We start from the raw sequence: 27,990 nt of genomic DNA, 5'->3' as shown, positions 1-27,990 counted from the left end.
GTGGTACCTGTATTACCTCCTTGGTTGTAAATCGTAGTTCTAAGAGCTATCTCCTAAAATTGGCATGGCTTGGCTTATATAATGGATATCTTATCAAGATTTCTCAAGAGGTCACCAGGAAAGCTGTCATAAAATACTTCATAGAAAAGTACCCTTCCATGACCAATCACAGTCAGGGGAGACTTGCAGTACCTAAGTAGAGTGGTCAGATGGAAATAATTACCCGAAATCTAGGGTTGACATTTGAATCAACAACCTACCTCAACACTGTTTTACATTTAGTAAAAAGTTCAATAAAAAAGAATATAGGTGAACTTGGGAGAGATCTTTGGTTGGCGAACTTTTTTTCAACAAGATGCTTAAGTACCATTAAACTGTGTCTGTTCCAAAGGCATGGGAATAAATAAAATTCTCTAAAGACATAAGGTGGTAAATTTCTTTAGATAGAACCAGGGAATTGGATGCTGAAACACGCACTGAAAGGGATATCTTAAACATGCACATGGTGTGCGCACACAGTTCAATAGATCACTTTTGAATTTGTTCTCTTTTAAGGACTCCTGTCTTCTTTATTTGAAACTACTATAGACATAGCTTCATAATTAGAGTACCTGAGTTCCTTCATTGTGCCAAACTCAACCATTGAAAGCATGTAGCCTCGAGTATCATCATCACTCCTTTCTTCTTTCCAATAATATTGTCACTAGTATATTTCAGCTGTCATGAATCCTCCACTGTATATATGTTCAAAGAGAAGTTGGCCATGATAACATTTACTATTTAGTTTCGTTAGGAAATTTAAACAATTTTACAGACCCCAACACATTAGATTCAGTCAAGATAACGCTTGTTATCTCTCTCGTTCTCCTGTACTATAATATTTTGCTCTTTAATTTCAGTGGTGAATCAGGTGCTGGAAAGACTGTCTCGGCAAAGTTTATCATGAACTACATCACAAAAGTGTCCGGAGGAGGGACGAGAGTCCAAGAGGTGAAGAACGTTATATTGGAGTCCAATCCCCTCCTTGAGGCCTTTGGGAATGCCAAAACCATTAGAAATAATAATTCCTCAAGATTTGTAAGTATGAGGTGTATTATGTTATTTGCTATCAAATATTTTTTTGCGATTAATATTTTTCATTTGCTTGTAATTTCTAGTTTGACTAGGTAAATCCTGAACTACAGCTACCACTTAGGTTCTAACTTCTTTTAGAGCCTCTGATGGCGTGATTGATAGCGACATTGCCTTTCATTTGTAAAGTAGGGTTTGATCATAATGTAAGGTAGAAATGTGTGTGTGTGTGTAAAACACTCACTCAATCAATACCTTACAAGGGTGTTGAAATAGTTTTAATTTGTTAACACCCAAAATATGTCTACAGTAGTGTATATTATTTCTTAAGTGTACTCAGAAGTGTAGTTCGGTATAAACTTTTGTTATTTTTTTTTTTTTTTAACCAAAATTATGTAAGTGAAATTATTTTTTGAAACACCAAAAATTTACTTTAACAATTTAAGTTGAACCTTTTGATTATAGTTGCATGTTTCATGGCACACTTAACCACGCTTCATATATTACAGGGCAAGTACATAGAGATACAGTTTTCACGAGGTGGCGAACCAATTGGAGGAAAAATTTCGAACTTTCTCCTGGAGAAATCTCGTGTTCATTCCCTCAACGAACGGGAAAGAAATTTCCACATCTTCTACCAACTCATCTCTGGTGCATCTTCGGAGATGAAGGACTCCTTCGGACTCACAACGCCTGACTACTACAGTTATCTGAGCCAGAGTGGAGTTTACAGGGTTGATGGCACTAACGACGCCCACGATTTCCAAGAGACTCTGAGAGGTTAGGGGATATACTTTCAACTTATTGGATTGAATACAGTTTTATGTGAAGTCCTCAGATAGGAAGTGTTAGACAGGGCTGTATTATCCATAAGGCTGACTAGGCAGAAGCCTAGGGGACGACCAAGAGTACAGGCCTATGCAACTTTTTTTTTCTTTTAGTGTCAAATGTGAAAACAATGGATTATTAATGTCAATGGTAATATTATTGTAATAAATTGTACGAAAAGAGAGCGTGAAGGAAAGGGGTGGGGGTTGCCGTTGGGGGATGTTGAGGGTCCCAAAGAAGTCCAAAGTCTTGGGGTCCTGTCATGGGTTAATACAGCACTGATTTTAGCACTGATTTTAAATTAGGTTTGTTTGAGCCCCCGGGTGTGGCCTAGTCATGTATTTAGTGTCTTTCCAACTTTTTGTTCCTCATTATTTATTGGGAAATTTGTTGCCAGATTTGAGCAACTTATTATTTTTTTACTACAATCTTCATGTGAAATTAATCTTTAATCAACTTGAGTTTTAGTTATCTGAATATATAATTTAGAGGTTTTTTTTTTTGTATATTGTAAATGAATAGTAAAATTTTTTTGTAAATTCACTTGCAGAATTTTACTTTGGTATACAGTACTGAACACCAATTGTATAAGCTTTTTGTGAATAAAATTATTTATTTTGTTTTACCATTCGTGAATCATTTTTTTTCAGCCATGCAAGTGATGGGCATAACAAATGAAGTTCAGAACGACATCCTGACGATAGTGGCTGCTATTCTCCACATGGGCAACATTTCCTTTGGGGAAGAGAACAATCAAGCCCAGGTCTTGGATCCAGGATGTAAGTACATACAGTATGCCTTTGAGAGTTCAACTTGGTTGCTAATGAAGCTGTTACTTTATGTAAAATCAATAATTTGCTTTTTATTAAGCCTTGATTGAAATTGCTATCATGCTTCTTTTGGTTGATGATTTTATAAAGTTTTGTATAAGTACGCCTTTGGTAATTTTTTTGTATGTTTCCTGTGCAGATTTGAAAATGAAAACTATTTTGCTGCAGCATTTGGCAGTGTTTTAATATAATGCTGTGCGTTCGTGTGAATACATGTACACGTAAATGTATGTCTTGATAGGATACAGTGCAAACCTGAAACACTAGAATCTAGTTAATTATATCAATATACTGTCAGATTTAGTTATCCTTCCAGTACCTAGTATTTGTTGTTGTTAGTACTTTTTGTTACTATTACTGTATCTGGTTTTACAACTGCTATTGTTGTTATTATTTATGCAGGACTTATTTATTATTAGTTACACAGGCAAGGAGGGAATTTTGCCTGAAAACAAGGGAAATGATTCTTTGTACCTAAATGGATATAGTGTTAGCTTAGTGTTTCACTGTTTGGTGGCTCAGAACCTCAGATAGGAGGCTTGTGCATTCAATATTATTTACAGAAGACCAAGAAAGGGATGGGGTGATTGTGTAGGGGAAGAATTTGTAAGGAAAGGTAACATCAGATAAATTCATTGCTTGAGGGTACACTTGGGCACACTATTCTATCTTATTTCTCTTTCTCTTGTTTTTATTAAAGTTTTGATAGTTTATATAGGAAATATTAATTTAATGTTGTTGCTGTTCTTATAATATTTTATTTTCCCTTCTTTCCTTTCCTTACTGGGCTATTTTCCCTGTTGGGGCCCCTGGGCTTATAGCGTCTTGCTTTTCCAACTAGGGTTGTAGCTTAGCAAGTAATAATAATAATAATAATAATAATAATAATAATAATAATAATAATAATAATAATAGATTTACTTGAAATAATTTTGAGAAGCCTTCCTCTGTAAATTCTATATTTTTGTAGCATGACGGGCATTTTGTGTATTGGTCTTTTGTATATCAGTATTGGAAACCTATACTTAACCATTTCATAATTGATTTTTTAACATAACAAAGCATTATGATAATTGGTTATAACAGCAACTACAACAATGATGATTAAAACAATGAACACATAATGATGGTCATTGAATACTTTTGTCCCATTCCAAATTTTGTGTGCATTTAATGGTTATCAATAATATGTGCATTACAGTGAACCCTCGTTTATCGCGGTAGATAGGTTCCAGACGCGGGCGCGATAGGTGAAAATCCGCGAAGTAGTGACAGCATATTTACCTATTTATTTAACATGTATATTCGGACTTTTAAAACCTTCCCTTGTACGTAGTACTGTTAACAAACCACCCTTTAATGTACAGAACACTTAATGCATGTACTACAGCACCCTAAACTAAAACAAGCACAAATATTAAAGGCGATTTTATATCATGTGTTTCCTAAACACCCAAAAAGCACGATAAAAAATGGCAACCAATGTTTTGTTTACGTTCATCTCTGATCATAATGAAGAAACAAACTCATTTAGTGTACACATATATGTAAAGGTTAGTTTTTGCATCGATTATATTGATTATACAGTACTGTATGTTGATTTTTTTATTACCAATGTTTTAGTTTACGTATTTTTCTTAGGACTTCCAAATGAAATCTTTTTCTTTATGACGCCGCCTGAAACGACGGCGTGTACGCTCAGTAAACAACCACGCTCAGAACAAACAAGGCATTTAACGCGCATGATGATAGTGATAAATAATGATACAGTACATACAGTATTTACAGTAAAAGCATTTACAAAATATGTTACCTTACAAATATAAATTATACAGTACTTGTACGTAGCAAAGCAGGAAAACAATTTGAGAGAGAGAGAGAGAGAGAGAGAGAGAGAGAGAGAGAGAGAGAGAGAGAGAGAGAGAGAGAGAGAGAGAGAGAGATAGATTGTTTTACATACGAATGTAAATTTTAAACAAAAAAAATATGATAGGTTACAACATGTAGACTTTTAAAACCTTCCCTTTAACTTAATGCATACAGTACGTACATTACTAAACTATAAAACAGGTTAAAGTAAAAAATAAAGATTGTTACTGTACTCACCACGAAAGAAGTTCAAGAAAAACTTGAATGACGATGGCGATGAATTTGCTGCACAGTAGAAATGATGATGATGAAGCTGATGATGTGTTCTACTGTGCAGTCAATGATAGTATTTTACGTCTCTTCAGACGGAGGTGTCTTTTCCTGGGACACCTCTTCAACTTCTTCAATTTCTTCCGAAGGCGTACTAGCAGGAGGAACTGGCTCTTTTTTGCGAGGCTGGAAGAACATTGTGATCGGAAGTTGTTGCCGCTGCTTTTTTCGATCCAAGAGCATCCTGTAGGGAGTCATGATGTCATCGACCTTATTTGAGAATTGCATCGAGCGAACCATATCCTCGTCCCACTCTTGTAACATTTCTTTCGCCTCCTTCATATGGTTGCAGAACTTGGCAAGCCGTTCTAATGTTAAGCCCGTTTCTTCGACATTTTCTTGGGTCTCTTCCTGGGTACCCTCACTCTCTTCCTCACTTGCCGATTTCGTCAGGTCTTCGAGGTCTGCGTCAGTTAGGGGCTGGGAATGGCAGTCCAACAACTCGTCGACGTCTTCAGTCGTCATGTCGCCAAACCCGTCACCTCCAATTATGGCAGCCAACTGCACAGATTTCCGTATTGCAGAGTGTTGGATTTCCGACGGAGTAAATCCCTTGTCGTCGTAAACAATATCGGGCCACAGCTTCTTCCAGCTCGCATTCACGGTTGCAGGTTTCATCTCTTGAAGTGCCTTTTGAATATTCTGCAGGCACGTGGCTATGGTGTACTGCCGCCAGTACGCCTTCAAGTTGAAATCTTCATCCTCGTCATCTTGGGCAGCATCCACACGCAACGAGGTCCGCCAAGGTATTCTTCGTGTAGAGGGCCTTGAACGCCCTGATAACCCCCTGGTCCATCGGTTGAATTAATGACGTGGTGTTGGGTGGCAGGAACTCAACCTGAACGCCCTCACGCGACAGGTCAGTTGCGTGTCCACCAGCGTTATCCATAAGGAGAAGGATCTTGAATGGCAAGCCCTTCTCTAAGAGATATTCATGGACTTGCGGGATGAAACACTGGTGGAACCAGTTGGAGGTCAGCATCTTCGTAATCCATGCTTTTGGATTATGCATCCAGTACACGGGAAGGAGATTCTTATTTTTATTTTTCAAAGCGCGAGGATTTTTCGACTTATAAATAAGCCCCGGCTTTAACAAAAATCCAGCAGCATTGCCACACATCACGAGGGTAACGCGATCCTTGAATGCCTTAAAGCCAGAGGCTTTGGCTTCCTCTTTGAACAGGAAAGTTCGCGACGGCATTCTCTTCCAAAACAAGGCAGTTTCATCCATATTAAACACTTGTTCCGGCTTGTATCCACCTTCAGCGATAATGTTCTTGAAAGTCTGGTTCACGTAAGTTTCAGCAGCGGCAGTGTCAGCGGAAGCAGACTCCCCATGCAGGGAAACGCTTTTCAGGGCGAAGCGTTTCTGAAACTTCGCGAACCATCCTTTGCTTGCGGAAAAACGTTTCTGAGGCTGGGAATCAGTGGATGTCCCTGGTTGAGGATCATCTGCATCATCATCATCTTCAGCATGGTTGCCGTCGTCGTCTTTAGGTTCCTTTGCAGCAAAATTCTCATATAAGCTCAAAGCCTTTGTTTGGATGGTGTTCGTATCCAACGCTATGTTCTTCTTCCGGCAGTCGGCAATCCACACAGCTAAAGCACCTTCCATGCGTACGATCGTTTTATTACGCGTTGTAACGACTCGCTTCGCTGATCTGCTAAAGGTGATTGCAGCAGTCTTTCTAATGTTCGCCTCGTCCTTCTTGATGTAGCGAACGGTGGATTCGTTGATGCCAAAATGGCGGCCGGCGGCCGCGTAACTTCTACCATCTTTTAACATGTCGAGAAGCGTAACCTTCTCAGCTATCGTCATCATCCTTCGGTGGCGTTTAGGCTCACTACCAGCCTTACTAGAAGCAGAACGCTTGGGAGGCATTGTAACAGAAAGTTCAACAAAAAGTTCAACTTAAAACAGTCGCACACAGCACAGATTAAACTTCACAAACTTAAGAACGTCTACTCAGCAATACGCGGAAAGAGAAAGTGAACGATCCAGCCCCGCGAGAACTTTGATGCTGCGGGTAGAAGATGCGGGCAAAACACCAATCACAGGCTAGATAACAAAACTTGAGTTTTGATTCGTCATCTATCAGCGCTTGAACCAATCACAACCCGTCTTACAGTACTATGGTGCGTTGGTTACTCATAGAAGATGCCCCGCGCATACTGAACGTACGTAGATTAAGTACAATACCGTAATAATAATAAATAATGATAATAATACTGTACAGTAATAATAATAATAATAATGATTAATAATAATAACAATAATAATTTTATTAACAACAACAACAATAATAATAATAATAACAATAATAATAAAAATTTACGTACGCTATTTTACGCCTCTCTCTCTCTCTCTCTCTCTCTCTCTCTCTCTCTCTCTCTCTCTCTCTCTCTCGTACGCTTACAGTATTCGAAATGTGATTTTTGCAACAAAGAATATTATTGGATGCAGTACTGTACTACGTACGTATACATACAAAAGATTCATGGAAAAGAAGCACATCCATTACAGTACACACCATTCTAATATGGTATGACTGCATCTGATTTGCGTTTCATGTTCGATTTAATTTTACTACGTACTGAATTATCGTATGATCACATTCTCGTTTCGTGTTTTATTTCTTTCTGTGCTGAATTATATATCATATGTAATGCAATGAACAATCAGTAAGAGCAGATATTACTAATTACAGTATTAATGGAATTACAGGTAACAAAATATCGTATTTGGTTGTCTTCAGATTTCGCGGTATTTTCGAATTTTCCGGAAAATCCGCGATATGTATATATATATGGGTTATGGGAAAACCCCGCGAAGTGGTGAATCCGCGATTGTCGAACCGCGAAGTAGCGAGGGTTCACTGTAGTATTTTCTATGTTTATGAAACTTTAGTAAGCTCACTTTCTTCACGTGTAATTTTTTGGCTTTCAGATCTAGAATACCCTGCCTACTTACTTGGTATTGATTCTCAGAAGTTAGGCCACAAGTTGGTGAGTCGAGTGTTCGACAGCAAGTGGGGAGGAAAGTCTGACAGGATAGATGTCACCCTCAATTCAGAGCAGGCCCAGTTCACAAGAGATGCCTGGGCTAAAGGACTCTACTCCCGGTTGTTTGATTATGTTGTTGAAGTAAGCAAATTGTTTTCCATCTCTTTTGTATTTTATCATGTTAGATAATTGTGTACAGTGTACCTTGTCTGGTATACTATAGGCAGCACCAAAAACTTTATAGTAACCCTATTTGTTTGTAGGTGATTTGTTTGTAACAGGGCGAAGCATTCAGTGACTAATGCCTATAACTTAATTTTATTACTTAGCTAGCTTCTGATATTTCTGTTTGGTAGAATTTAGTGGATGTATATTGAAGAAAAGCCTATACTTTATAGTTTTCCTTTGAGGAATTTATAAAAATGTCTAATGATCTTGTGAAAGTAGTGGGATTCTACCTCACAGTGTAACTAGACTATAGAGTTAAACATCTAGTCTGACATGGCTGTACCTGTGTTATGTTTTGGGTGAGCAAATATAAGAATAAATTTTTGTCTATTTTCATATGTTGTGGAATTAACTGTCATAAGTAATTGGCATTATAAGGAATAATGATATTTTTTTTTTACTGTCAATGTGTTTGGTTAGGTCCAGAGAATATAATAGGTAGTTTTTATTAAATGAACCATAAAGAGAGAGAGAACTTTTATCAACTGAAATACATCTATACATTTCATTGGATTTGAAGAATTATAAATGCATCTGTCATTTTTACTATGCCATTATAAATTTTATGGCAATCATTTATCTTTTACAAGTTTTCTTACACTTATTCCCTATTCTGCACTTTTGAATTGAATTTGATATCACAGCATCCAACTTCTTTTCTGGTTTGTGTATTGACAAAAGTTTAATTTTTTTTAAACCACTCTATTTTCTATTGTATTTTCAGACTGTCAACAAAGCTATGGTAACTGATTCAAACCAGTTGAGCATTGGGATTCTAGACATCTATGGGTTTGAGATTTTTGGAAGGAACGGGTTTGAACAGTTTTGTATCAACTACGTCAACGAAAAGTTGCAGCAAATATTTATCGAACTCACGCTGAGGAGTGAACAGGAGGAGTATCAGGCTGAGGTATGTATTTATTAGACTATGTCATCCAATACACTCAAGCTATAAGTTATGTTCATCCTGATTGTATATGTGGTTGAATCGATGGAACTTGCAAGCTCAAGCTAGGTGCTACTGATTTCAAGCCCCATTTCTAAGTTTACATATGTTATTTGACTATTTATTATATGTTTTTAGTTATTTATCATAGTTTATCTTTCTATTTTCTATTTTTCCTATTTTGGGCATCTGTCTCTTTTAGGGTCCTGATATTTCTGAAGTTACTGTTTTGAAATAGTTTAACTAGATGATCCTGTTAAGTAACTAGACATATTTAACTGCCAGAAAGTATTCATTCATAAATTAAGAATGATAATTGCTTATTGAAACAATGGAAAAAGTTGAACAAATGATTGGAAGAAGTGACAAAGAAAGTTTGAAATCAGGCGATCAAATAAATCCTACAAAGAATTCCGAGACTGCCCAAACACATAGTAGAAATCAAGTCCCTGAGGAGATCCTCAATGAGAAGAGCACTACCTATAATTCCTTGGTTTTCTTTTAAGTATTCATCAGGAAACTCCCCTGTTATTGTCTTTGTGACACTTCATCTTTACAACGTTATGCTTAATATTTTTTTTATTAAGGAATGGGCAGGAAATTATGTCTTATGCATACTATCTGTTCTGTGCATTCCACAGTTGTTTTATTCTTTAAAGTTTTTAGTGAGTTCAGAGTAAAGGTAGGGAGGACTGCACTTGATATTCTTAAGTACTGTACCAGCAGAAATGGCTAATGAATACAGTTTCACAGTATTGTGGTCTTTTCACTGTACGAAAAACTTAGAAAAATGTCGTTCATCTTCAAATAATATTCCTAATCGGGCTTTAATCAAGCTGTCTTATTGCTCTTAATAATTTCATCCCCTATAAATGTAAAGCTAAACCCGTAAAACAGAATTACCCGTATGTGTGGGTGAAACGACGAAAAGACAGAAAAGGCAAGGCCATGAGTGTAACAAAGCATGCATATTACATAATGCCCTTGGTTATTTTTAATCACTTCCTCTGAAATTTTATTTAATAACAATGTTGTCTTGAGGTTACTTTCTTAAAGGTTTGATCTTTTGATGGCATATTCAGGAATTTTGGCTGAAATTACTCAAATCCCTAATACTCTGTGCATAATGATAGTGTCATGCAACATTATTTTATGTATTTTAAGAACCTATTGAAAGAGGGACTTATAGAATAGGATCGGTGTTTTTCTTATGTGAAACTCTAAAATTATTTTAAAATCTGTTTCACAATTTAAAATTGTGTATAATTCATTCATCTGCAACAGGTATAAAGTCTTTTCATTCTTTTACTTTCATTTTTTATTCATAATAATTATGTACTGTACTGTATTGAATACTTGATTAGGTATGATGGTATTTGTAATTTTTGTATTGTAATTTGACACTTCTGATTAATTTAATAAACTTCATCACAACTAAACAATTTTTTCATTTCACATTTAATTACTTTAGTACAACAATTGCAAATTCCATTTATCACATTATATCATGAGTTTGATATACTGTATTGTTAGAATATATTTAAAAATAAATGACATTTTATTTGATTATTTAAGCATTAACCTTTCGAGCACCGTTGGATGTATTTTATTTCCATATATCTTTAATCTCTTTGGCACATGCATCCAGTTATTACCAATTTTTCTTTATTTGCACATATGAAAATAAGAAATATGTAAACGTTGCATATCAATGGAAATTAAATGTATTCAGCTTTACAATAGAAAATATCGGGACATTCTGAGTAGTTTTACTGCTGAAATGAGTTTAATGAAATATTCCCTTAAAGGTCTTGCTAAATTATTTCTGGAGAGATTGGCACTCAAAGGGTTTGAATATTTAAGACAAATCATGATTAAGGGACTTGTCCCTGGTACCCTTAGATCTTAACTGAGCATTCATAGTGCCTGTTGTTTCAGAAGGGCTACTTTCAGGGGTTTGAGATATTCTTTTATCTTTTACACAGGGAATCCAGTGGTCGCCAATTGAGTATTTTGACAATAAAGTGGTTTGTGACTTGATAGAAAGTAAGCGTCCTCCAGGTATTATGTGCATATTAGACGATACCTGTGCAACCATGAGTGCAGTTTCCCAGGGAGCTGATGAGGACTTTCTTCGAAAAATGGAATCTCAGGTATTGATTGATTTAGTGATTTTGCTTAACCCCTACGGAACTTCTCTTTAGAGAGAGTACTGTACTGTATGTCTGTTAATTTAGATTTTGCCTTGTCCAATTGTAGAATTCAAATCTTAATTAAGCATAACTTGAGAGCTGTTCATTTTTTTTTTGAGAAAAATATGATGTATGTAGGGTTAATGCTATATATATCTTTAGTAAGATGCATGAATTTTATATAAAAGTTGTTTTGCCTAATGATGATTTGATGATGTAAGCATATTTGAATTATTATTGTTTCACTAAATATTTAAGGTAATTCCACCCAAATTTTCAATGTTTCAGGTTGGTAGTAACCCTCACTACCAAAAATTTAGCAATGGCTTCGTTATTAAACATTATGCTGGCAGTGTTTCGTACCACCTTGACAGTTTTTGTGAGAAAAACAGGGATGTGCTCTTTCAGGATATCATAGAGGTAAAGTAAAATACTGTTGTAGCTTAGAACGATTTTAAATTACTATGCAGTATAATGTATTGCCAAATTGGAATGTCTATCTGGAATGGCTGTGGCTATAAATCTTTGCATTTAATTTTTCTATTTCCTTCTAGGTAATGCAAGGCAGCAGTAATGCCTTCATACGAAGCCTTTTCCCAGATGTAATTCAAGTAGGTTCCAAGTCTCGCCCCACTACAGCCGGCACCAAAATCCGTACTCAGGCTAACGAGCTAGTCACGACATTAACAAAGTGTGTGCCTCATTACATACGTTGTATCAAACCAAATGAATCCAAGAAACCTCACGACTGGGATGATCAGATGGTTAAACATCAGGTATTGTAGCTTTTTATTTTCTTCGTTGCAAAGGTTGAAATGTAAATACAGCACATACATTAACTGATACTTACAATCTAATATTTACCATCGAAAGTTCTCTTACCAAAATGTATCTTGAAAATTTTCAAGTCACCTGAGTAGTTAGTACTAAAAGACTAAAACTATTTTAATTTGTTATATTTTCTTTTGGGCAAAGGTATGTAAGCATGACTGTTCTTGTCTTTTTATGCTCATTCTTGGTTTAAAATACCATGTGCAGTGTTTATTTGGCATGTATGGTATAATAGAAATATCCTCCATTTTTGCAATGTAGTACTACCATATCATTATTTAAATTTTATCCATTATGGTGTTAGGCTAAAGATTAGTTCTCTTCTAGCACTTTTCCATGGTTTAGTGGACCGGCCTGCTGAGCTATCTTTCTACTCTCATCTTTACTACTTTTATTATCAACTAATCTTCATCCCCTCTTATAACATAATCAGTATTTGAGATTACTGTGTATTTATCAGGCAATGTACACCATTTCTCTCCTCCATTTCCTCTTTAGTGATGCTTAGAAGATCGATAGTATTGTGACCATGAACCGCAACATGCTTAGATACACTTTTTCAAAATATCCCCTGTTATAAACTGCCATATTGTACTACTGTTGCTTACAAAAGTACAGGTCGTTATTTACCAATCATAAGTATTTTCTCTGCTAATGGATCATTTTATTTTACCAATAGTCTAGTTTTCTCTTTATCTCATCCATGCTTCAGGTCTCTCTCTCTCTCTCTCTCTCTCTCTCTCTCTCTCTCTCTCTCTCATCATTTATCAATGCATGATTCTCCACTTGCCTTCTTTTCCATTTGCCATTGTATCAATAAATTTTAGTGTTAAAAATCCTTGCATATTTTTTTATTCTTAACATCTCTAGCAAAACTATCATACATTTAGTAATCACCACGGAGCTCACTCTTACATTTGTGTTTTCCATAGTAGCTGCATTACTATTTTTCTTATTGTAGTTTCTCAGTTGCCTTATTTTCAGTATCATTGGGCTTTGTTTTGATCTTGATTTTCAGTGTTTACTTTTCAATTAAACTCTTCCGCCTTTTCAACAGTTTCAAGACTACTTTATTTTGTGCAGTTCATTTATGGTATGTGTGCTGCTTAAAGTTATTCAGAATCAAGAAGGTGAACCAGTACCCTTTTCTTATATTTCACATGTACCATGAGCACAATTGCTGGATTTAGCCATTCAAATTGGCCCCATTCCCTTAAAAGGTTCCTGTGAATGTTTCTGCTAAAGGCATGAACACAAATTACAATTAGGACTACTGCTATCTAATTGACTATTGTGACTTCAAATAATAAATTTGAAGGTATATCATCATTACTTTGGCGAGTTGTGCTTTTAAAGATAGGTAATCCTGTATCTCTATGTTTGGTTTATTTTGATTTAAAAAACAAAATTAAAAAGAACATCACACTAAAGTTATTCTAGGTCTGAAAATTGGTCATATATATTTTAATTGGTTCATTGAGCCTTTTCTGCTTGTGTGCATCCAATTAAAGCTGTTTGGAGTCTTCACAGTTAATGAACAGAATGAGGTTTAATTCTTGAGTTGTGTGCACATAATTTGCAGAAATACTAGGAATCCATTCTAATTGGTTGTTAGTATTTGTGAAACTTCAAGTAAAGGTTTAAAGGCCGTCCATGACTGGCAGAGGAAAGAGACAGTGACAATGTCCTAGCTAGTAGGACAATGCCATATATGAATATGATCAGTGCCCAGGTCCCCTCTCTACCCAAGTTGGGATGAGAGAGGGCCAGGCAATGGCTGCTGATGTCTCAACAGGTAGACCTATAGGCTCACCCAAATCCTTAGCTCACAAGGATGTTGAGGTTGCAGACATTACAAGAAACTATCAAGTTCGATCAGGACTTGAACCCCAGATCGGCAATCTCCAGGCAGGGATGTTTACAATAGGCCACCACAAGTATTCAGTCATTGTGCATAAGTGGATACCTGTTTGGGTGCGACTTGTCAAGCCTTTATGCTTGCATCTTAGGAATTGGGCCTTGGTTGGTCCATTCAACTGTGACATTCAACTTGAGATGTGGACACACCAATACAGTACCATAAATAATTAATAATTGATGAAATCATTCCAAGAAGTATGACCATTAAAAAGACAAACTAGTCCTACTCATTTGACCCATTAGTATTTAATAAATATTCCACTTAAATCAGTGCCTATATTTAGAGAATGCTATATGGCATATTCCCAACCAATGACACATTAAATGTTATCAAAATATTAACCATCACCAGCTGACAAGCATAGCCTAATTGGAACTATTAGAATCTTCATTTCAAATTATTAAATGTTTTACTATTTGAGATGATGTCTCATATTTTGCCATTTCTTTGCATTTATGATTATATAGTATTTTTGTGATCTATATTTGTATATGCATATTTTTATCAGTCTATATATATGATTAGTTAAAAACAAACCCTTCTGTTCAGTTTCACGAGTAGTTAAACTGTTAGATACATACATACATACATATACCAAGGCACTTCCCCCAATTTTGGGGGGTAGCTGACATCAACAAATGAAACAAAAACAAAAAGGGGACCTCTACTCTCTACGTTCCTCCCAGCCTGTTTAGATAATAATGATAATAATGATACGGTGATATTATGATGATGATGGGTATTGACATCTCTTTATGTTTTTTAATTTTGTCTCCTTGTTCCATATAACTTTAAAAGAAAAAATATCTGTTAATTTTTTTTTTATATGTATAGTTTTGGTAGGGGTGTATAATGCATCCCATATGTTCTCTTGTGGTAATTTCATTGAAAACCATTGATATATTGTAGTGTTTCTTTACACAAGAGAGCTATGATTGAATAATTCAAAATACTGTATTGATTTTTGTTCTGATATAAGATGAAACTGTCCAATTTTGAAGTAAAAGTAATTACTGGTGTACCAACTTGTATGGTTGCTACATAATCAAATTTGAATATTATAGTTATATCTGTTGGTAGTTTAATACTCATTTCATTTTTATCATATGAAACCCTCTATCTCACAGGTTGAATATCTAGGCCTCAAAGAGAATATAAAAGTAAAGCGAGCAGGCTTTGCATATAGAAGACCTTTTGACAAGTTCCTCCAGCGGTATGCTGTGCTGACCAAAGAAACTTTCCCTGCTTGGCATGGAGATCCAATACAGGGAATCCACTTTATAATGAGAAATATCAACATGGACCCAGGCCAGTACCAGATTGGCAGGACCAAAGTTTTTGTGAAGGTATTGTAATTCTTGAGCAGTAGATAGAACCCAAAAAAATTATTTTTGAATGTATGAAGGATTTTGTATGATTTAAATTTGATATTTAATGTAAAAGAGTAATTTTTGATATACTTTAGAAATTGCAGTTAATCAGCATTACCGTTTTTTTTAAGTAAAAGGAAAACTTTTGATTAGTCTAAATGCATTTTGAGGAAAATCTTTATCCTAGATGGAAACCATAAGATAATAGAATATGTCTTGAATAATGGCCTGGAGTTTGATGGCTGTATACCAACACAATTGTTATATATTAAAATGGATATCTATATTTTTGGGGGTTTGCTCATCCGTTTTACTTGAAGATACAAAATAATCTGTGACATAACATTACTACCTTTTATATACATGTACGACCAATCAATGAAATGAAAAGATTCCTGATGAACCCTAATTTCAGAGTTTACACGATTTTATTTTTAGAATACATTATATAAGTTGCATTACATATATTTGTATAAGAAATCCACATTAACTCCATCTCATGTTTTTCCAGGATCCCGAATCTCTCTATATGTTAGAGGAATGCAGGGAACGCAAGTTTGATCACTACGCTAGAGTTATTCAAAAGACATTTAGAAAATATTTCAGGTAATGTTGGGAAAATTACATTCATGTTTCTAGATTGTTGCCGTTAAGGTTATCATTTTGGAAGCTTAATGAAACATTTCAGACCAAATAATTGTAGGAACTGTGCATTAACAGTAGACTGCTAATAAGGATGTAATGGGAAAAGGTACAGTAAAAGAATTATTTGAAAAGGTATGAAGGGAATTCAGTGACTGTAATGAGAAGGAAGGAATAAGCTATCAGATTTGGGATGTAATTTTGTGTGAGGGTTGCTCAGATGTTTCACAGATTGCTGAGTTATTTTCTGTGGTTTAAACTTTTTGTCTTTAATTTTCCTTTACTGTACTTTTCACATTTATTGGAGGTAGAAGTAAATAGAATAAAATTATATATATGTAAATACAGTTAAGTACAGTACACTGTTTTAACTACATCCTCTCAGATTTTCTTCTTGGCTGAAATTTTTGCAATGCTTCCATAGCGTGCATTGTATTATGTTCTGATGTTATGTACCTTATTTCATATGAATGAATAAATTATTGAATAAAAGTTTCTGATAGATACCTTTTCTTTTATCTACAGCAATCAGAGATACCTGAAGGAGCGACAGGAAGCAAGTCGTCTTGTACATAATCGAAAGGAAAGACGCAGCAATTCACTAAATAGGAACTTCTATGGAGATTACATAGGTGTAGAATATAAACAACGTATTTCTTCGCTCATACCGAGAAGAGAAAAGGTGGGCAAATATTTTTGTTGCTAGTCTTGTTTTATGCCTCTTAAAAGGGGTATATCTTTTCATATATTCCCTCCCCCCTACGTAAAGCCAATGTCGAATAACATGGCACTACTGTACGTAGTATTAAGTCTAGTTTACAGCATCATCCTTTCATTTAGGAACCTGCTAAGTAGAATCTTTAATTTTGGTATTTTCAAAAGCCTTCCCTTTGTTCATGATGCTTTATGCTTACGGAAGGCAAAGGATTTCTTTTTGGCAGTTGATATATTGTCACCCATATTAACGCTTCTGGGTAAAATTTGAGATGAGCTATCAGCGTTGCCTAATCAGGATGAGCCTCTCTGTCATTTTAAACATGATGCAAATTTTTCTCAGATCTAGTCAAAGCTTTTAAATAATAATTTAATTGGTGGAATTCCTGTTCCACTGGAACAATCTGATATGCCACATTATTGATAAATTTATACAAAGGTTGTTCATGAGTGCTTGCTTCCATGGGTAGAGGGATTTTAGGATTCAAATTGCCAGCCCGATCTTCTATCGTGGAATCTAGTTGTCGTTTAGAACTGCCTGATCATGGAAATCTGAGGATTTTGCAATAGGACCTGAAGTAATTTGAGAGAGCTAGAGTCAAGGAGTGACTATTGGCTCAATAATAAGTGGGGTTACTAACAGAACCCTTACTCTTACAAGAGAACTATTATGTACAGCTTGAGGAGCTGGCCTCTTTAAATTCCACAAACATAGCAAAATCAGTAGAGCTTATATGGTTATTTCTATCAACCCCCGCAATCTTGGTAATGGTCGTAGGGAAATTATTAGCATCCTCGTCCACACCAGAATATTATTCAGTTAGCATAGTCTTCTCTGGTGTTTCTCCTGAGAATACTCCACTAACTGAACATATTCTCTTGTAAGAGCAAATAAGAGGGAATCCTATTCCTAGCAACAAAGGAGGGGGAAGTCTAATTGGAAAGGGACCTCTGGTAGTGGTATCACTCGCCCCAGTTTTAATACCGACACCCTTTATGGTTGAGCAAGCTGGGTATATTCCTGGAATTCCATGCAACTTTTTTCTCTGGTATATTTAGCAGTATTTATACCTTTGAAATGGTGCTTTTAGGAGCATTTCACTGGGCGACACAGGTTCCTCGCCCAGAAATATTTTTCCTTCGTCAAAATCCCTTTTTTGTCCTTGGCATGAGACAGAGAATGATCATCACTGTTAAGCAATAAATCCCTCAGGGGAAACCAGTAAAGCCAGGAGACACCCCTTCTTAATCTATAGTAATTAATGATGGAGTTTCTATGAAACTTATTAAAACAAAACCAAAACCTGGATTGCCAATAGATCTTGTGGATTGTAACGCAGTTGATGAGAGAACTGAGATACATAGGGGATACAGGTACTCATATTGTGGTATTGCCATACACTTTTAAGTAATTTCAGTAGTACTCTACATGGGTAAGACTACTAGAAGGAAATAAAGCAGGAATTTTTTAGGTTTAGGGTAGACGACATATAACCAGCTTCGAGAGAAAACCATATGAATGTCTTATGAGTATAGAAATATTTTATCAAAATTCTGAATTGTTAATTGTCTGATGTAATGTACAGGTGTTTGTGTGTTTACTGTTTAAATAAAAACTAATAGTGAATTAACTTAGCTTTCTTGCCATTCACGGTTTGATCATGATATTCACTGAATGACAACTATTTATTTTATTTATGAGTTTCCATGACATTCACCAAACCTGCTTGTTGATTTTTTCTGATGTGCTTCATGGGATATTTTTTACAGGTTGAATTTGCTCTAACTGTTGATAAATTTGATAGACGGTTCAGAAGAATGAAGAGAGATCTAATCCTCACCAAAACGAACCTCTACCTAGTTGGTCGGGTGAAAGTCCAAAAAGGACCAGAAAAGGGGAAAGTTGTCGACATCATCAAAAGAAAGATTGAACTAGAGAACATCTCCCAGGTACACAAACATTCATTTATATTTGACACTATATAATAACTATAGTCAATTTTTTTAGCGAGGCAGATTTGCACTGACTCGCAGCGGTGCCCTTTTAGCTCGGAAAAGTTTCCTGATCGCTGATTGGTTGGATGAGATAATTCTAACCAATCAGCGATCAGGAAACTTTTCCGAGCTAAAAGGGCACCGCTGCGAGCCGGTGCAAATCTGCCTCGCTAAAAGAAATGGACTACTGTATAGTATCCAAATTTTCTTGCAAATCAAGATTATTTAAAGAATTAGTAATTGTGTGGCATTGCTTAGTAAAGAATTTTCTTGATTTTACATCCAAAAAAAAAAAAACAAGAAAAAACAATTGTGACAAATGCATATTTATGAATTAGCTGTCCTTGATATAAATGTTTGATGTCTATCTCAGTATTTGTGTTTGAAGTATTATCACCTTTGTACTAAAGTAATTAAATTAATTTTTTAACATTAAAAGTTTAAATTTGAAGATTTATCATACTGTATGTATCACTTACAAACATGAATTGTTTTTCAATATATTTTCCAGGCAACTTTATCAACTTTCCAAGATGACATAGTCCTCTTACACGTCCGCAACGATTATGAGTCTTTGTTAGACATACGATTAAAGACTGAATTCCTTATGGTTCTCAACCGCAAGCTGAAGGAGAGATTCAATAAGGAGCTCCCTCTTAATTTTGTGAATAGGTAAGTACTCTGCATTGACTAATACGGTATATAATCTAATTAGATATAAATGTTTTTATGCTGTACCAGTAAGGTATTAGGAAGGATATTATATGTGGATATTGTGTAAAGCGGTTATATATTTTTATACTTTGGCTTCCTTTTCCCTATTGCAGTATTTAGAATTTTAACTAAAACTCTATTACAGTTGCATTAGGAGTTACCAAGAATCAATTGGTTAGTGGGAATTATCCATATTTTCCCATTCTCTTTTGAAGTCCATTAGTTCAATCTTCAGCAGCCTTACATGTTCTTTTTCCTTGGTCTATTCTCTTTGGTGTCTTCTCTTCAACTCTTCCTACTTTTAATTATGTTCTATCACTAAAGAACAAATCTGGAGTCAGGCTATGAGTGGTATCAATGCAGCACTGCTCTACAGTATTGGACCCCTACCTTTTTTCCAAGTAAAAGAAAAGTGGAGCCAGGAGCATAAGAGGAGGCCGAGAAAGATGCAACTTAGCTCTTCAAATATTATTGATCAAATTGTAACAGAATGTTCTGATACAAAATATATTGAGACCCTTGCTAGATTCATCAATGTTATTATTAGATATATTGTACAGCAGTTATTTTTAGAGTTTATTCTGTAGAGTCTTATCTCTGTATCCTATTTCTTTTTCATTAGTATCCAGTTTTATATTAGGTTTATTAAGATTTAGCAGCAGTAGGGGATTCAGCATTATGAAGCTTCATCTGTGGTGGATAATGTGGGAGGATGGGCTGTGGCACCCTAGCAGTACCATCTGAACTCGGTTGAGTCCCTTGTTAGGCTGGAGGAACGTAGAGAGTAGAGGTCCCTTTTTTGTTTTGTTTCATTTGTTGATGTCGGCTACCCCCCAAAATTGGGGGAAGTGCCTTGGTATATGTATGTATTAAGATTGACAAATTTGCAGCAACTGCTTAATTTTCTCCTCTGAAGTCTCGACTTATTCAGATGATGTGCTCAAGTTATAAGTTAATAATGATGATCTGCTAAGAGTTTCAAATTTAATTATTATTATAATGATAATTTACATATGTATTTAAGGGTGTGACAGGTGGATGGAATTGTGTTATGTTTTTGGGCTAAAAATACTCTAGTTGCTGCACTAGATTCCTAAGGTATTCAGCCTTTCATCGGATGCATTGATTAAGTAGGGTAGAGGGTACTGTTTACTGGTGTATATCCCAATTGCATGATGATAGGATAGCTTATTCAAGTGAGGATGTAACACACGCACTCACCCACACACTACACATTGACACAGTCACACACACACACTCTCAAAAAAATATTTGATAGTAGAGTACAGAAGTCTTTCATATGTATGAGTAATGTCAGCCTTCTACTGAACATGAATCAAAAATATTTATTGAATGCAAGGTTATTTTTCATGATCTGTATGCTCCTTGTTTTTATACTACAGGTATAAAATAGATATGTCTCCTTCTTTAGTTGGTAAGACATTGTCCTTACTTTCTTAAAAGCCTTTTCATCCTCAAAGTTTTAGTGATCTTATAATTCCTGTTGTAAATATTGATAGTGGATATTTTATCATTTTTCTTGGTGGTCTTCATTCTTAATGTTTCTAGTCTGTCATTTTGCCCAGTTTGAAAAGCTGTTCTTTTATACCTATTTGCACTGTAGCTTCTTCAGATAGGTGGCATAACCATACCTTTTCAGTTGTATACTTGTGTCTATGAAGGAAGGAATTGTTGATGCTTTGTCTGCAGGTTAAAGAAAGGACTAAACCCTTCAAAGGTCTTGCTTAGGATTTGTCATATTTGTGTCCTGTACTGTGAAGGTTTTATGTACATACTGGAGTTCTTTTAGGGCCAAAGGAATACTGTGAAAAGTTCTGTTTTTCATAATGCCATTGTAGTCATTGCTGAGTAGGACCTGAAATTATTGCGTTGCCACACTCAATCGTACTCGGGATGGTGAAGGGGCCATTCTTGAAGCATGCCTCTAACTGGACTTTATTTGGTTCTTCAGGAATGTTCATTTTTAGTATGCCATGGCTTCTGTATCTGTACACAGTATCCTTGATACATCAAATCAACTATATAAATTTAAAACTGTAAAAACAGCTTTTCTTTGCAATGCTACTTCCACACATTTTTTATTTATAGTAGTTATACTTTTAGTACTGTACAAGTAGTGTTTTAATTTTTTATTAAGATTTAGATTTTAAGAATAAACCCTTGAGACTACCGTTAATCTTGTTTGTCGATGCAACCCATTAATCCAAAGTTACCTTATCCAATGTGAAACTGTCCAGCTGCATGATAAAAGGTCATGACAATTGCACACACCCTGCTCGACTGGACAGACTTTGTGGTCACTGCTCTAGACCTCGTCATGTCGTGCAACTCTATCAGGTAAACGGCCCTTCAACACTGCTCTGTGCCAGACTTGGTGCTAGATTTTTTCCAACACTTATTTTATTAGTTTCTAATCTTCCATTTATATTTTTTGCTAAGGGTTTATTTTTTTGGTGCAATTGGTAGCATATAAAGTCTTGTGTCTTTTTCATATCACAAGGGTGCCTTGTTTCTGAATCCTCAATTTTAGCCTACATGATGGTTTTACATTGTCATTTTAATAGTTTTCACTGTAGTTTTCTGGCTACTGCCGTTACTTTAATTCAAAGGTAGTTTTAATTTTCTAGCTTAGTCTTTTATTCAGTGCTGGATTTTTGTATGGCATTCTTTAATTCCAGAATGGAATGTCAGGATGAGGTAGGCATGTCAGTAGGGTAATCTATTTTTTTCAATATTTAACTTAGCCGGTGATTATAATAGCTGCAGCTCTGCTGCTCGACAGAAAACTCTACGGAAAAAATCCGCCAGCGATCGCTATGCAGGTAGGGGGTGTACTTCAACAGCGCCATCTGTCGTCCAAGTACCCAGTACTCATTGTAAACAAAGAACTCAATTTTCTCTCTGTCGTGCTACCGGCAAGACCTACTAATTCGCTGTTGCTAACTGGATTTGTTTTCACAACTATTTGGTGAAGTACACTATTCTAGTTTGGAGCTTTCGCTGTGCAGGCTTTCTCTTCAATAAATCCTTGCATTCTTTTTTTGATATCGGATTATTTGTTGATGACTTTGGATAGTTTTTGAATTCCCCTTTGACCAATTCAAAATGGCTGACCCTTCTCAAGTCCCAAAATTCAGGAAGTGTAATGCTAGGGACTGTTCAAGGCGTCTTCCGAAGGCCTCTATCGATCCTCACACCGTTTGTTCCAATTGTCGGGATAAAACCTGTCAATTGGAAGATCGATGTGAGGAATGCGTTGGGCTTTCGGAATTCGATTTTATCGAATTCCAAAAATATACACGTAGGCTAGAGAGAGATAGAGTCAGGAGAAGTTCATCTCGTTCTGTTGATTTTTCCTCTCCTCATGCCCCACAACCTATTCCTTCCCCTGTACTGGTTGCTCCTAATCCCCCTTCTGGCACTCAGGAACCTTCGATGGCTGATATGATGCGTGCCATCCAAGCTCTGGGTGAGAGAGTTGAGTCCCTGGCTAGTGACCGTAACCAGCTCATGGCGGACGTCAAGGAGCTGAAGTGTAAAAGTGCAGTGGGAAGTGATAAAGTGAGTGATAGTGTTGTGGATAGTGTTGCGCTTGAGGGTTCGTCTGTTCGTGCCTGTCGTCCTCCTAGTCCGGGACCTCTTGCAAGCTCCCAAGTCCAGGGGAGAAGCAATGTCGTACGACCAATGGGTTCGAGAGGCTTTAATCAGCGAACAGACGTTCCCTCCGTGGTTTCGGGCGTATCTACCCAAGATCGCCCCACCCACACAAAGACGAGAGAGCCCATTTATTCCTCGTCTGCGGAAGAGGTTTCTCGCAAGAAACCATGGACCAAGGTCTCACGACCACTTAAGCGCAAGTCGGTCCCTTCCGCGCAAGTCCAACGGCCCAGTTGTAGCCACTGGGTCAGTTCGGACTCGCTGCAGTCTTCTGATGACTGCTCACCTCCTAAGAGAGGCAAAGCGGTACCGCCTCAGACTGTTACACCGTCTGTCGCCGCACCTGCTCCTGCAGACCCTAAGTGGTCTTTGCTGCAGACCATGCAGTCCCAATTAACGTCACTGATGCAGGACTTTCGTGCGGAGAAGGTTGCTGCTGCACCAGCCTCTTGCCTACAACCAACCACACACTCGGTTGTGCGTCCTGTGGACGCTGAGGCGACCTTCTTGCGCACTTCAGTTGAGAGAGTTCCGCCACCCATGCGTTCCAGTGTACCCTGCCAGCCGCATGTTGACGTTCAGCGACGCACGGAGCCTTCCGTTGACGTTCGCGAGACACAACAACAGTCAGAGTTGTTTTGTTTTGACGCGGTGCGTCAACCTCCGCAACCCAGTGTGGTTGCCACTGCTCACCCACATCAGGCTAGACAGTCTGGAGTAGACGCTGTGCGTCCTCGCGCTGCTATGGTTGTTGCCAGCTCACAGACTGGGCAACAGTTCCATGACGTTGCGTCCGGTTCAGTCACGCGTGCACCCGTGCGACCGGACTCAGCTAACCAGCCGTTACCTACTCCATTGCCGCTTCCTCCTCAATACTCGGATGATGGACTTTCGGATGATGATGGTGCCGCTCACGTTGATGAACCACATTCGGATCTTGACGAGCCTAAGTCCACGCAACCCTCTTTGGACTTTAGAAAAGTTCTAGCTCTGTTCAAAGAGATGTTTCCGGACCAGTTTGTGTCTGTGGCTCCGCGCTCTCCTCCGTCAGAGTTTGTATTAGGTATGCCGTCATCCTCGCCTGCCTTTACTAGACTCGTCCTCGCACGCTCATCCAAGAGAGCTTTACGAGTGATAGGAGAATGGATGCAGTCCAAAAAGAGTCTAGGGAAGACAGCCTTTATGTTTCCCCCTGCTAAACTCTCTTCTAAATCGAGCGTCTGGTATGCCACGGGAGAAGTTCTCGGCTTGGGAGTTCCTGCCTCTGCCCAGGGCGACTTCTCAAGTCTTGTAGACTCTCCCCGCAGGCTAGCCATGAGACGCTCGAAAATATGTTGGTCATCTTCGGACCTAGACCACCTTTTGAAAGGGATATTTAGAGCCTTTGAGGTCTTCAACTTTTTAGACTGGTGTCTGGGAGCTTTAAGCAGGAAGATCTCTCCGACAGAGAAGGAAACTTCCTTGCTCATCATGTCCTGCATGGACAAGGCCATACGTGACGGGTCTAATGAGCTTGCTGCATCGTTCGTATCCGGAGTCCTCAAGAAGCGTGAGAACCTTTGCTCTTTCCTGTCAGCTGGAGTGACACCTTGTCAAAGATCCGAACTTCTGTTTGCTCCTCTTTCTAAGTGCCTCTTTCCAGAGGACTTGATTAAGGAGATTGCTGCTTCTTTGATACAGAGGGACACTCATGACCTGGTTGCGTCCTCTGCTCGCAAAGCCACCCCTTTGCCTACCTTGTCAGCTAGACCAAGGATGGACACTCCAGCGTCCCGATTTATTCCGCCCTTTCGTGGCAGAGCCTCCAGCAGAGGAGGTGCTCGTGCCGAAGGGAGACGTGGAAAGAAGAAAGGAACCAAGTCCTTTAAAGGCAGAGTCTGACTGGCAGCTTCTTCAGACAGCAGTGGGAGCCAAACTCAAGAACTTCTGGCAGACCTGGGAGAAGAGAGGCGCAGATGCACAATCTTTGAAGTTGCTCAGAGAGGGGTACAAGATCCCGTTTGTACGAAAACCCCCTCTAGCAACGTCTCCCATTGATCTCTCTCCCAGGTACAGAGAGGAAGACAAGAGACGAGCTTTGAAACAGGAGGTGTCTCTCTTACTAGAAAAGGGAGCGGTAGTCAAAGTCCTGGACCATCAAACCCCGGGCTTCTACAACCGTCTCTTCTTAGTGGCAAAGAAGACAGGAGGGTGGAGGCTGGTGCTAGACGTCAGTGCGCTGAATGTCTTTGTCACAAAGCAGACGTTCTCCATGGAGACCACAAAGTCCGTTCTAGCAGCGGTCAGAAGGGAAGACTGGATGGTCTCTAGACCTAAGGGACGCATACTTCCACGTCCCCATCCACCCAGACTCCCAACCTTTTCTGAGATTTGTTTACGAAAAGGTTGTCTACCAGTTTCAAGCCCTGTGCTTTGGCCTAAGCACAGCTCCTCTTGTGTTTACGAGGCTGATGAGGAATGTAGCCAAATTCCTTCATTTAGCGGACATCCGAGCCTCCCTCTATTTGGACGACTGGCTTCTAAGAGCTTCTTCCAGTCGTCGCTGTCTGAAGGATCTAAAGTGGACTCTAGATCTGACCAAGGAATTGGGTCTCCTTGTCAATATGGAAAAGTCTCAAGTGGTCCCATCCCAAACTATTGTGTATTTAGGGATGGAGATTCACAGTCTAGCTTTTCGGGCTTTTCCGTCGGCCCCCAGAACGAGCCAAGCCCAGTTATGCATCCAGAACATGCTGAAGAAGGAACGGTGTTCAGTCAGGCAGTGGATGAGTCTGATAGGGACACTATCATCCCTGGAACAGTTCGTATCGTTAGGAAGACTACACCTCCGTCCTCTTCAATATCACCTAGCTGTTTACTGGAAAAAGGACAAGACGCTAGAAGCGGTCTCGATCCCCATTTCCGAGAAGATGAAGTCTTGCCTGACTTGTTGGAAGGACAGTATCAGCCTCAGAGAGGGTCTGCCCCTGGCTGTTCAGACTCCCAACCACGTTCTCTTCTTGGACGCATCGGACACAGGCTGGGGCGCGACATTAGACGGTCGGGAATGCTCGGGAACTTGGAACTCGAGTCAAAGGACAATGCATATCAACTGCAAGGAGCTACTGGCAGTTCATCTGGCCTTGAAAAGCTTCAAGTCCCTCCTTCAAGGCAAAGTGGTGGAGGTGAACTCGGACAACACCACGGCTTTGGCGTACATCTCCAAGCAAGGAGGGACCCACTCTATGACGTTGTACAAGATTGCAAGGGACCTCCTCACCTGGTCAAAAGGTCTAAACATTTCGCTAGTAACGAGGTTCATCCAAGGCAGCTTGAATGTCATGGCAGATTGCCTCAGTCGAAAGGGACAAATCATTCCAACAGAATGGACCCTACACAAGGATGTGTGCAAGAGACTTTGGGCCACATGGGGCCAGCCAACCATAGATCTCTTCGCAACCTCGATGACCAAGAGGCTCCCAATATATTGCTCACCAATCCCGGACCCAGCAGCAGTTCATATAGATGCCTTTCTCCTAGATTGGTCACATCTAGACCAATATGCATTCCCCCCGTTCAAGATTGTCAACAAGGTACTGCAGAAGTTCGCCTCTCACGAAGGGACAAGGTTGACGTTAGTTGCTCCCCTCTGGCCCGCGAGAGAATGGTTCACCGAGGTACTTCGATGGCTAGTGGACGTTCCCAGAACGCTTCCTCTAAGGGTGGACCTTCTACGTCAGCCACATGTAAAGAAGGTACACCAAGGCCTCCACGCTCTTCGTCTGACTGCCTTCAGACTATCGAAAGACTCTCGAGAGCTAGAGGCTTTTCGAAGGAGGCAGCCAGGGCAATTGCTAGAGCAAGGAGGACATCCACCCTTAGAGTCTACCAATCGAAGTGGGAAGTCTTCCGAAACTGGTGCAAGTCAGTATCTGTATCCTCGACCAGTACCTCTGTAACTCAAATAGCTGACTTCCTTTTATACCTGAGGAATGAACGATCTCTTTCAGCTCCCACTATCAAGGGTTACAGAAGCATGTTGGCATCAGTCTTCCGTCACAGAGGCTTAGATCTTTCCAACAATAAAGATGTACAGGACCTCCTTAAGTCTTTTGAGACCACGAAGGAGCGTCGTTTGGCTACACCTGGTTGGAATTTAGACGTGGTACTAAGATTCCTCATGTCAGAAAGGTTCGAGCCGCTACAATCAGCCTCCTTTAAAGATCTCACTTTAAAGACTCTTTTCCTGGTTTGCTTAGCCACAGCTAAAAGAGTCGGTGAGATTCACGCCTTCAGCAGGAACATCGGATTTTCATCTGAAACGGCTACATGTTCTCTACAACTTGGTTTTCTAGCCAAAAACGAGCTACCTTCTCGTCCTTGGCCGAAATCGTTCGATATTCCAAGCCTATCAAATATGGTTGGAAATGAACTAGAAAGAGTCTTATGCCCTGTGAGAGCTCTTAAGTTCTATTTAAGACGAACTAAACCTTTACGAGGACAGTCAGAAGCTTTATGGTGTTCAGTTAAGAAACCATCTTTGCCTATGTCAAAGAATGCTTTATCCTATTTTATCAGACTGTTAATACGAGAAGCTCATTCACATCTGAGTGAGGAAGACCAAGCTTTGCTGAAGGTAAGGACACATGAAGTTAGAGCTGTCGCAACTTCAGTGGCCTTTAAACAAAATAGATCTCTGCGAAGTATAATGGACGCAACCTATTGGAGAAGCAAGTCAGTGTTCGTGTCTTTTTATCTTAAGGATGTCCAGTCTCTTTACGAGAACTGCTACACTCTGGGACCATTCGTAGCAGCGAGTGCAGTAGTGGGTGAGGGCTCAACCACTACA

General features: G+C 38.4%; 2 protein-coding genes across 6 annotated transcripts in view; one reads left to right on the top strand and one right to left on the bottom strand.

Moving 5' to 3' along the window:
* Positions 1 to 27,990, bottom strand: part of LOC137623034 (unconventional myosin-Ie-like) — a 321,574-nt gene that overhangs the window by 86,212 nt on the left and 207,372 nt on the right. The gene's annotated exons all lie outside the window — the stretch shown is intronic.
* The window catches only part of LOC137623033 (unconventional myosin-Ie-like), a 57,774-nt gene that overhangs the window by 11,875 nt on the left and 17,909 nt on the right, over positions 1 to 27,990 (top strand). The window contains exons 4-16 of the mRNA XM_068353658.1: positions 900 to 1,077; positions 1,581 to 1,851; positions 2,550 to 2,678; positions 7,876 to 8,072; positions 8,884 to 9,069; positions 11,091 to 11,258; positions 11,586 to 11,717; positions 11,852 to 12,073; positions 15,177 to 15,395; positions 15,931 to 16,025; positions 16,587 to 16,743; positions 18,546 to 18,725; positions 19,282 to 19,442. Coding sequence (XP_068209759.1) covers positions 900 to 1,077; positions 1,581 to 1,851; positions 2,550 to 2,678; positions 7,876 to 8,072; positions 8,884 to 9,069; positions 11,091 to 11,258; positions 11,586 to 11,717; positions 11,852 to 12,073; positions 15,177 to 15,395; positions 15,931 to 16,025; positions 16,587 to 16,743; positions 18,546 to 18,725; positions 19,282 to 19,442 — 2,295 coding nt within the window. The remainder of the gene's footprint in view (positions 1 to 899; positions 1,078 to 1,580; positions 1,852 to 2,549; positions 2,679 to 7,875; positions 8,073 to 8,883; positions 9,070 to 11,090; positions 11,259 to 11,585; positions 11,718 to 11,851; positions 12,074 to 15,176; positions 15,396 to 15,930; positions 16,026 to 16,586; positions 16,744 to 18,545; positions 18,726 to 19,281; positions 19,443 to 27,990) is intronic.

The sequence above is a fragment of the Palaemon carinicauda genome, chromosome 30 (genome assembly GCF_036898095.1).
Source record: "Palaemon carinicauda isolate YSFRI2023 chromosome 30, ASM3689809v2, whole genome shotgun sequence".
Classification (NCBI taxonomy): domain Eukaryota; kingdom Metazoa; phylum Arthropoda; class Malacostraca; order Decapoda; family Palaemonidae; genus Palaemon; species Palaemon carinicauda.
Note: the sequence above shows the minus strand (reverse complement) of the source record. Positions and strands in the feature narration are given on the sequence as shown.